The 11,827-nt window shown below is 40.2% G+C and overlaps 1 protein-coding gene across 1 annotated transcript in view; it reads right to left on the bottom strand.

Annotated features, from left to right (window-relative positions):
- Positions 1–337: 337 nt before the first annotated feature.
- Positions 338–11,827, bottom strand: part of LOC114565020 (capping protein, Arp2/3 and myosin-I linker protein 3-like) — a 61,867-nt gene continuing 50,377 nt past the window's right edge. The window contains exons 24-30 of the mRNA XM_028592814.1: positions 10,707–10,866; positions 8,941–9,310; positions 5,986–6,092; positions 5,660–5,873; positions 3,940–4,011; positions 3,491–3,610; positions 338–1,098 (exon numbers count right to left, since the gene is read on the bottom strand). Of these exons, the coding sequence (XP_028448615.1) occupies positions 1,058–1,098; positions 3,491–3,610; positions 3,940–4,011; positions 5,660–5,873; positions 5,986–6,092; positions 8,941–9,310; positions 10,707–10,866 (1,084 nt within the window). The 3' untranslated portion in view covers positions 338–1,057. The remainder of the gene's footprint in view (positions 1,099–3,490; positions 3,611–3,939; positions 4,012–5,659; positions 5,874–5,985; positions 6,093–8,940; positions 9,311–10,706; positions 10,867–11,827) is intronic.

Raw genomic sequence — 11,827 nt, 5'->3', positions numbered from 1 at the left:
CCCCTGCATGGTAAATGCTAAGCTATAAGCTAACCACCTCATTTCTCCAGCTCTTCACTTAACAGATAGTCATGAGAGTGATATCAATTTTCTCAGCCAACTCTTTGCAAGAAAACAAGAGTACAATCCCCAAAATGTCTAACTAGTCCTTTAAAAAAATTGTAAGCCCAAGCCAAGTGAACCTTAATGACAAACAGGGTTGTTTTTTTTATGAGAAAGAAAGAAAGGCTAAGTAGTACACCCCATGATTAATAAACTGACCTGCATGTGGCTTTCAGATTATATTTAAATGTAAATGTAGAAAAACGCATCATAAATGTGACTGTCAATAATCCAATTCATTGTGAAGTCAATTTTATTTATTCTGATTCATAGAAGCATTTTTAGAAAATATATTCATTTTCAGGCCTGCAAAATCAGATTAGAACTGTAAGGGATTCACTGATGACTTAAATACTCTTGAAGAGATGGGAGTGCTAAGTGCATGATAACACATTTCTCAATCATCATCAATGTCAGCATACACCAAAAAGCATACTTATAAACAGTTATCAAATGATATATTAATCACAAATAAAAACATGATTGTTAACTGGTAGTTACCACAATGGTTAGTGCAGTTTTATATTCGGTATTTACATCTCCTTTTGAATAAATACAGTACAAATTCACTTTTAGTAGTCACAGATTGTCAGTAAAAGACAGGGAGGGGGATGAGACCGTGTTTTTGATATTAAATGATTTTGCACAAATGCACAAAACAGTTGATGAGCATACTGGAGAAACATTTAACTACTGTGTGTGCTTTATGTACTGCAGGTCAGAGCTTCCCTTATGCCTGAGAAAAACCATAGCGAGTGCAACCAGTTAAAAACAGAAAGCATACCAGTACATGCATTTTCAGCAACAAATGTTTACATGAATTAAAAAGGAAGAAAAGCTGCTCGTTGGAGCTTTTGTCAGTTAAGTCCACACAGTTTTAAAAGCTTGTCTCTGTCCAGTCCTCCATGTTCCAGTCTGCCCTTCCCAGCAAACTTCTTCTGATCCACTGGTAACGTCATAACGCATCTCTGTTACCAAGCTGGGGGCTTTCATAACCTAAAGAAGCAGATACAGTGTCAATAAATGACTTTAAAGCTGCACTAATCAAACTTTTTACATTAGCAATTGATCAAGTGATTATGTGTAATGTTACAGTTGTCACTAGTAGAGACAAACTTAAAGAAAGTTATCACCCAAGCAGTCAGTCCCTCTCAGTTTCACAGAGCATTTTAGCACTATTTTAGCTCATCTTTTTGGTTTTACAGTCCAGAAACACAATATCAACTGTGTTTCCAGTAGCAGCAACATTTTAGCAAAAGAAAACAAAAAAAAAAAAAAAAACATGACACGCTACCTGCTGATCACCAGACAGACAAAGTTAGTGGCTAGCTGGTGAACGTTAGCTGCTAAAGAGCCAGATCATTTTTTAATAAGTTGGTGGAGACTCGAACACAAGCACGACTCTAACTGAATGCTAATGTTGCTGCCTATCTGCTTTATATGTAAATAGGAAACAGTTTGCTAACAATTTCACCCTATCAACTTTAAAAAGGTTGTTTCTGTTGACCCCAAGTAACAGAAAATCAGATTTCAATAACACAGTTATTGTGTTTAAAGCTGCACTAATCAATATCTTATATTATGTGTAATGTGAAACAGGTCACCCATTGTGCCCAACTCACAGAGAATAATCACAAAATTTTGCAGTTGCCCTTAGCTCTGCATAGCTGTTTTCAGCAACAACAAAACACTCTAAATAAATGAACCAACTGTATTATACCTGCTTAGTACTAAACGGCCGAAAGACAAAGTTATTAACTAGCTAGTGAGAAAAGTGAAGCATTTAGCTGCTAAATGCTAAAAAGGAGAATGAAAATTAGATTTCCATTCATCAGGGCTGAAAACCCGACTCCAAATGAATGCTACTGTTGTTCTGTCTGCTGGATGTCTACACAGTGTACTAACAAGTTTGACATATCAGTTTTATAAGGTGATAATACTGTATGTCAGATATGTATTTAGCTTGTTCCACCGCCCAAAAGTGGGCACAAAAATCAATTGTCGTTATACTTCCAATATTTAGATTTCATTATGTACAGGAAACACAAACGTGCCTATTAGACAGATGATCGAGTCTTTGCTTGATGTATCAACCTATGTAAAATGTAGCCAGGCACAGAGAACCACTGCAGCTTCACACTTTCTATATAAGTGGCTTTTATTCCATCATTTGTAGCATGGACCTTTTTATCATTCTCACGGTGATAATTGCACCAATCAGCAGGTTTCAGTTCTGTATTACAGAGGTAATTGGCAGGGGCTTTTGCCATGTCATTAGTGCCCCTAGCTTTCCACTGCCACAGGGTTTTCATCTTCAATGCCAAACGACTGAAATGTAGAAATGGATGACGAATCAGCTAAACATAGCTACCAATTACCTCAATAATACAACACAGTATCTAAAAGGACTCAGCTCAAATTAAAGCAGGAGTGAAATGCTGAGGTTCTCGTTTATTGGCACCATTATCCAGGCAGTGTCAGATCCGGCTGCCAGCTGCAAAGAGACGTTTCTGGAAAACAACCAAATTACGTCTTTAAATTATGTTTTACGATCTCTTTCTTTGGTCAGCCATTCATAAAACACCGGAACAAGCATGCATTCAATATGTTAGGTATGACTTGTCCATGTACAGTGCTATGAAAAAGTCCACATAGAGGAGTTTTTGCAAAAAATTATGCAATGATAATGAACTTCTTAATACCTTGCAGGGTTCAACAATAAGGGTTGCCCAATGGCCCGGGGCAAGTTAAAAGCCACTTCGGGTAAGTAAACATAACAACCCACTTACCCGTTCAGGCATCATCATATCATAATCATTTGATTTAAAATGTGCCATTGGCCAATGAAGAATTGAGTTGGCAGTTGATGCTTTTTTTTTTTTTTTTTTTTTTTCAACATTTTAGTTAAACTTTTGATGCTTTCAACATTTGACTTTTTTCAGAATTTTTTTGTTGATGATTTTGTCTAAATTTTTAACGTTTTTATGGGGTTTTTAAATGCTTTGACGTATTCTCTTATATTTTTTGACGCTTCCCCCCACCGACAATTGTTTTGACTTTTTTTTTTCAAAACTTTTTTCCTCTGATTTTTTTTTTTATTATTATTTTATTTATTTATTATTTTTTTTTTTTTTTTAAATAGGAGCCAGTAAAAATCCACTCCGGGCAAGTACACATTTTTTTTCACTTGCCTGAATAAATAAATAAATAAATAAACCTTAGCATTGAACCCTGCCTTGAGTATTATTTTATTTTCATTATCTATTTTAAATTAAAACTGACAAAATCACTGTATTGCAATAAACTGCAAAACCTCAAGGGTGCAAACGTTTCCTGTCACATGGCTGTCATACAAGACATATTTGCAGGAAGTGAAACAGATACATACACCTGGTCCCAGCAGGGCAGTCCAGGGATCTGTTTCTGTACTGAGGGAAACAGGGCTTTTTCACAGGGAATCTGCAATCTGAGGACCTCTCCAGATCGTAGGGGCTGTCCCGTTCCATGCCTGAGGGGAAATGGCATGAGAGAGACACACACACAGAGTGTGTGTGTGAGAGTGGGGTGTGGGAACTGAAAAGAGGTTGCAGGGTAAAGCAGTAATGCGGTACACAGCCAGGAAGCTCTACAGGCTTGGGAGCAGATCAAATAAGAGACTCACGCTGCTTTTATTTGATACAAAATAACAAAGGCATTGCGCCATTGTTATGAATTATGAACAAAAGCAGCAAGACGTGCATTTGTCTCAGACATCCATGTGTAGAACCAAACATAAGTCATGCTGTGTACGCATATCATAATGTGTGCACAACAGCAGGGATACAGGGCATACAGTACCTATGTCAAACGAATTGGACTTCCTGGTGTGACGGGATGTTGCTGTAAATCCATTACGACCTTCTTCCCCATCTGATTGGTGGAACAAGTTTAATCATCATTATCATGATCGTCATCCGCACTTATTCTGTCCAAATGGCCTGACAGACATAATCAACAACATACAGTATTCCGTATGTTGTCACTTTATTCTAACTAGAAGGCCCTGGATATTAGCATTAAAGCTACCATTACTATACAGAAAAAGAGAAGAGTGCCATGTGCAGAATCTGAAACCTTTTCAACTGAAAAAACAGGAAATTTACATTAAAGGTCCCATATTGTAAAAAGTGAGATGTCTTTTTTTTAATTATAAAGCAGGTCGAGGTGCTATATAAATAATGTGAAAGTATCAAAACATTCAGTCCACGCTTTGCTCAATCCCCAGAGAAATGCACACAGCCCTTATTCAGAAACTGTGCCTTTAAACGAGCCGCCAGGACTTCCCTACGGTTGTGTCACAGCTTTACTATACACTCACCTAAAGGATTATTAGGAACACCTGTTCAATTTCATTTCAATTTCAGTTCATCAACCAATCACATGGCAGCTGCTTCAATGCATTTTCAACTTCGAGCATGGCATGGTTGTTGGTGCCAGACGGGCTGGTCTGAGTATTTCACAATCTGCTCAGTTACTGGGATTTTTACACACAACCATTTCTAGGGTTTACAAAGAATGGTCTGAAAAAGAAAGAACATCCAGTATGCTGCAGTCCTGGGTAAGGCAAAAATGCCTCGTTGATGCTAGAGGTCAGAGGAGAATGGGCCGAGTGATTCAAGCTGACAGAAGATCAACTTTGACTCAAATAACCACTCGTTACAACCGAGGTATGCAGCAAAGCATTTGTGAAGCCAGAACACGCACAACCATGAGGCGGATGGGCTACACCAGCAGAAGACCCCACCGTCTACCACTCATCTTAACTAAAAATAGGAAAATGAGGCTACAATTTGCACGAGCGCCAAAATTGGACAGTTGAAGACTGGAAAAGTGTTGCCTGGTCTGATGAGTCTTGATTTCTGTTGAGACATTCAGATGGTAGAGTCAGAATTTGGCGTAAACAGAATGAGAACATGGGTCTGTCATGCCTTGTTACCACTGCGCAGGCTGGTGGTGGTGTAATGGTGCGGGGGATCCCTTTCGCCTTCAGAACTGCCTTAATTCTGTGTGTCATTGATTCAACAAGGTGCTGGAAGCATTCTATAGAGATGTTGGCCCATATTGATAGGATAGGGTCAAACACGTTATTAGCATGGTGTTCCTAATAATCCTTTAGGTGAGTGTATATGTGTGTAGAAAGTGCCTCTACAGTGCCTTTACAGTCATTCCCCGGCTGCAATGACGGTGCAGAGACTCAGCGAGTACAGATGCGCACGACCCAGAAACGCTGACCAATCAGAGCAGACTGGGATTTTTCGGGAGGGGGGTTTAAAGAAACAAGCGCTAAAACACAGTGTTTCAGACAGAGGGTTAATACAGGTATTCAGACCAACAGTATAAGATAAATAGTGTGTTTTTTTTGTTTTTTTAGAAACCCAAAATACAAGTATGAACCTAAAACCAACCGTAATATAGGACCTTTAAAGTAACAACCACACTGGTTTATCATGAATGATCTACCACATCACAGTTCACTACTGTCCCTGTCCTTTGCTGTACAGTAACATTGTTACAGCACCTTGACTGACAGGATCTGCTGCTTCTATCCCCGGCTTGGCAGACGATGGTGAGCTTTCATTCTCGGCGGTCCCCTCCTCTTCAATGATTGGCTGAGCAGGAGGCAAGCTCCTCTGGTCACTGGTCGGTTCTTCACCTGTATTGACAGGCGAGGTTTTGGCAGAGGTCACAGCCTTTTCCGGAGAGGTCTTGTCTCTTGAGAGATCGAGACTGGGCTGAGGGAGGAACACAGCATTTGGGTGTTATGTTACACATCAGAGTATAGTGCATGAGAGTTTGTACAAAATATGTGCTATTTTTTCTTTGTTTTACATGCTGTACACATACCTTATTAAGTAGAAGAGAACGCTGTCCCTCTGGCACTCGCGCTCTCTGCTTCTCTTCATGCTTTCTTTCACTCTGGTCTTCTTCTCCTTGCAGCCTTCCTGCCTCTTCTGGTGAGACAGAAACACAGTCAAATCAGACCTTACACTGATCCAGCAGACCTTTGTTTGAAAACCGGTAAGCATGGAAGCTGAGTTGCAGGTGCGCACATTTGATGTGCATTCTGTAATTGGAAAGGTTAGCTTGACTAGACTGGGACTGAAATCCCTGGCAAATATACAGCGCACAAACAAAGAAAAGTTATAAAGTAAACAAGTTATAAAGTAAACAAGGAACAATAAAACACCTACAATTAAGAACTTGGTTGGCTTGACATTTCTGTGTTAAAATTCTTTCTACAACTTCAAGAGAGATAAAATATATGCATATTATGCTGGCCAATGGTTTATACGCACATTTATTTGCTGGAGGGTTGTTACATCACTGATGTTGTATTCAGTTAATGATGAACAAAATAGCAGCAGCTATTATTAGTTATGGATGTGCACATTCTGCGGCTAGGTTTCCAATCAGAGGATAAAAGTGTACTTCTCTGTACCATTTCTTTGTTTGCAATGTCAATCTGCAGAGGTCTACATTAAATTTATGGCATGACCGGTTCTGGCCTCAAGCTATTGTACTGATCTCTTAATTCCCTTTGAGCCAGAGTACAATCTATAGCTCCTTTTGTAACTGTGGAGGTTTTGCTCATTACAACGTCTAGACTTGAAACCAACAATAGCCCTTAACAATGTCCCTATCTATGCAAAGGCCCCTATATAGTTTAGGACAGTGAACCTTTGGGACCAAGCCAGTCAAATCTCCGTCCACTTGTACTACTTTCTCTCATTAAACTCACTTTGAAAGACGTATCTTGAACAAATCTTCTTTTAATGATGTTGATCTGATTTGGCCTTTTACAGTATGTTAGTTTACTAACTTAATATGTGGATTTTCTGAGCTTTTCCCCCAGAGTTTTGGAACAGTGATACAAAAATGTATCGTAGTGATATCGCAGTATTATTGGCTGACATCTATACATGTCATGTAATTCACCATTAATGTAACAATATTGCTAGTAATTATAATCAATTCAGAATAATGGATTTTGAAAAAGAGTATAATTACACAGAGCTGACCAGCTGTCTTCATCCTTTTACAGCAATTATACCAAAGCATCAATTTATCTGACAGTACTGTGTTTTTAATAACGTCGGGATGCTCTAAATTTACATTATTGTTTAATTTTAAAATACAATGTTGTTTATCAAATAATGCTATCACCAGTATCTAACTCATTGATACAGAATCTGCACTGGTCATTTACTAACATTTACTTAAACTAAAGAATGACCTTTGAAAACTCCACTTTACATTAATGTTAGCGTTGTTTAACGATTATGTTGCAATTCTGCAGTAAAGCTAATGAAATAAGCGGACATGTTTACATTTTTATTTAGTGATCTGTACGCTTCGTAATAAGCACTGAAACTATGGAGTTATATTACTGCCATTAGTCAAGAGCGCATTATTTCAATTTGAGAGCATTTCTCACTGATATTACGTTCAGATTTCTTGCTCTCACACACAAATAGTCACTGCTCGCGCTCAAAACCTTGCTCTCACACTCAAATAGTCACTGCTCGTGCTTAGATTTGCTCTGCTTGTGCTCAAACTTTCTGCTTGGACTCAGATATGTTGTTGTTTGGACAGATTTCCTGCTCTCAGCTTTGAACCTTCTCCTCGCACTCAGGCTGATTCTGCTCGCTTGCAAATTTTCTGCTCTCGGATCTCTCCTGCGCGCTTGGATTTTTTTGTGTTATAACTCTGCCAAAAGTCAACAACCAATAGAATGCCAGCTGTAGTGTTGACCAATGAAATGATCCCTGCCCCGTTGAGGGTGCGTTCACTTTACGTTAGAACGTCTGTTGAGGGCGGCTGCACTGTAACCGATAACTGTAACCAAGTTTATATACTCCCGCGCCGTTCATTGCTTTATTATAAGTATATGTCAACAATGTGCACAGAATGGTCGACGCACTTTCACCTGCACCCATCAGGAAACGGGAGAAAGCTTTGAAGTGGGACATATGAAGTTATGTCCACAACTACGAGGGTGAGTAACATAACTTAAGCACTTAGCTAGCTAGCTAGCTAACATATAGCAGGAATAGCAGGAAATCTGTCCAAACAACAACATATCTGAGTCCAAGCAGAAAGTTTGAGCACAAGCAGAGCAAATCTAAGCACGAGCAGTGACTATTTGAGTGTGAGAGCAAGGTTTTGAGCGCGAGCAGTGACTTTTTGAGTGTGAGAGCAAGAAATCTGAACGTAATATCAGTGAGAAATGCTCTCAAATTGAAATAATGCGCTCTTGACTAATGGCAGTAATATAACTCCATATGAAACGTATGCTAATATGGGCTGTCTGTATTCTGAGGACTGAGCATGTGATTTGGTGTTTTGTAAGTTCAGCATTTTGTGTCTAGGGTAGGATTTACAAAGACAGTTTGGCTGAGGAGTCTTATACACTAGTAGCTAGAGTAGTTCCTGCTTAGGACCCGTGGGGACCGTTCTTTTGAGTCCGTAGCACCAAGACTTTGGAACGCTCTGCCTCGTCCTATACTGTCTGCTGTCTCTGTGGACTCTTTTAAAAATCAGTTGAAGACCTACTTTTTTTTTTAAACAGGCCTTTGGATGACATTTCCGCAATATATTTGTATGTATTACCTTGTGATTTTAATTGTACTTTGTTTTAATATGTATCATATTGTATGTTTTCAGTAAAGCACTTTGTGAAAAGCGCTATATAAATAAATGTTACTTACTTACTTATATTGAAACTCGGTTGTTCAAACCGAGCCAGAGCAATCATAAAATACTGTAATACAACTTCTCTTGCTGTCTGAGTTGCAGTACCTAAACTCTCCTGCAGGTGTCTCTGCCTCATGACAGCCACACTTGGCTTGGTGCTCTGTGGGGGTGGCTCTGGCCTCGGCCCACTGGGGGCCACGCTTCCACCGCCGCTCTGTTTGTCCTCCTTCACGTCAGTCCGTGAGTCTGTCAGGGGTACGATCCTCTCCTGCGTGCCAGTCTCCATCTGTCTGTCCGTCTGTTGTTTAGAGGACACCACGTGGCCGTTAGTCCGAGTATCTGCAGGGACATCTGAGATGGCGTTCGACCCGTCAGCATCTTGGTCTGTCTCTTTGATGTCACAGGTGCTGCTCACATCCGAGTCCTCGATTTCTGCCCCAATGCAGCTGTACACCATGCTGACCAGGTCTGTGGACTGGACAAGTACAAAAAACAAAACAAAAAAAGATAGATAAAAGAGTCCTCAAACCCTAAAAAAGTAATTTGACTTCACACAGCTGATAATATGCTGTCTAGGATTTCCTGTTGTCGATGATGTACTGAACGAATTAACTGTGTAGTTTGGTGGTAACAGCGGTGAGAGTAAAGGCTACGATTAACATTTCTTAATTCTAGTGAAATCAATTATACCTAAATTAAATTATCGCTCATTTTCCTGGGGATGTCCTCAAATCCCCTCAAGGCTCAGTGAGGATCCATGGACTCTACTTTGAGGACGAAAGGGATTTGGATGACTGCAACTGTCTCTGCGTACACGCGTGCGTGCGTGTTTGTGCGTGTGTGTGTGTGTGACTTTGGGCAGAGTACAGGGTTCCCACACTTTCTTAAACATCAAATTCAAGGAGTATGACTTTTTGATAACTTTCCAGGCCCAGTTCTCTCAAATTCAAGGACCCAATACAGCACAGTTTGAGACACAGATCAAGGTGAATTACTATTACAACACTGAGATTTCTTTTTATAATGAGAACTAGCAGGCTTTACAGAAGCTCACAGAGAACAATTACAAAGAGAGAGAGGCTTGAATGTGTGAACACTTCTCATCGTGCTGGGTTACAGTGATAGCAGACTATGTTGGAAAAAAAATATATTGTGTAAATTGAGCGATAGAGACAGAGAATAGAATAGACTTTAAAATGTTTGAAATAGGCCATATAGTCCTCCACACCTCTAACAAGCTACTCACATCCAACACAGATAAAGGAATAGGACTAGCAGGTGGTGGCACAGCATTCATCTATGCTTTTTGTCGTGCCATGTTAAACTATATTTAATTTAATTATTTTATTACTGTAGATTGAAAGCAGACAGGAGATATGGTATTAAAATAGTTGCACATTTCCATTTACTTCAACTACTTATGCCAGACTGGTACACTATTCCACAGAGAAATAAAGCAATATGTGTGCCAAAATGTTTTGGCTATTTGGAAATTAAATACACACTTAAAACATATCACAGTTCACAGACAAGGTCACAGTTAGCTTAGTCTCGCTTTGCCTGGATTCACCCTGTAGAGATCCGAATAGCAGTTAACCATAGTCCACATAAATTGACCGTTGTTTAAAATTACAACACAAAGAAAGCGGAAGGTAAGGACATCCGACCAAATAGAGTGACATCCGGCGGAATTTCCGGCGGCAACGGAGCAATCCCGGAAGTTGAACGTTGTGGATATAGACTACAGTTAGCTAGACTGCAGCACCCCTGGAGCTGGTTCAAGATTAACTCTCAGTAGCCACTTGCTGTCATAAGAGTTTGAATTTCTAACGGTCACATCATACTCACTGTGACTGTCTCCAACACTGTACCTGTCTCTGGATGAGGCAGGAGGGGCTGGCAGCCCTCATCCCATGCACAGGTACACCCTGCATGGGCCGGGTTGAAGGCATGGTCCCGTTTGCTCCAGGAACAGTGCTCTCTGGCCTCCCTGTTTGCTGAATCATCGAGTAGACGTTCTCTGAGGCGCTGCTGGAACAGATGCCCAGAAAAACCCAAGAAATTTTGATTAGTGGATCATATTTACACACATTTATGGGGATGAGGTTTGACCTGAGAGGCAGGGGAAGATGAGAGTAAGTGTTTGGTGATCTAACTTACCCTTACATTTACTTACTTGCTATAGTGATCATATATTGTACACTAACAATCTGCATTTTTTTACTATACAGTACAAGCTCGTACTTCCTATGTCACTAATTTATTGAACACTTCTTTGGCCGCTGTTATTGTCAGCAGTATGCTGTGGCACTTCCCACACACTGAGCTGTTGTAAAAAGAAAAGAAGTGGGTGCAGAGGGCAGCCATGTGAATGCAACAATGAACAATCTCTTTGATTGCTTAGCAACAATCTGCAGGTAAAATGTGACATAACATGGTTAACTGTGTTTAAAAAGCCATTTCTATCTATGGCTACCCTAAAGATGACTCATCTGTTCTTTTATTCTCCTTTTTCAGACTGCTGTAGGCTGCTGTAAAACTTGGCCTCTGTTTAAGAGTGTAACTCCTGCGCTTTAGCGCGGTTGTTAAACAGCGGAGGTGATTACGCACCAGTTTTTTTTTAGCCTCACCACAATTCCTTAAAAGGTCCCATGGCATGAAAATTTCACTTTATGAGGTTTTTTAACATTAATATGCATTGCCCCAGCCTGCCTATGGTCCCCCAGTGGCTAGAAATGGTGACAGGTGTAAACCGAGCCCTGGGTATCCTGCTCTGCCTTTGAGAAAATGAAAGCTCAGATGAGCCAATCTGGAATCTTCCCCTTATGACATCATAAGGGGAAATGTTACCTCCCTTTTCTCTGCTTTGCCAGCCCAGAGAATTTGGCCCGCCCATTAGAAAGAGAGAGACATCATGGCTTGCAAACAAGCGAAGCATGGCAGTTGGTCTAGGCCACACCCCCACCCTCCACCTTGCGCCCCCCTCTCTCCT

Source organism: Perca flavescens, chromosome 12, assembly GCF_004354835.1.
Source record: "Perca flavescens isolate YP-PL-M2 chromosome 12, PFLA_1.0, whole genome shotgun sequence".
Classification (NCBI taxonomy): Eukaryota; Metazoa; Chordata; class Actinopteri; order Perciformes; family Percidae; genus Perca; species Perca flavescens.
Note: the sequence above shows the minus strand (reverse complement) of the source record. Positions and strands in the feature narration are given on the sequence as shown.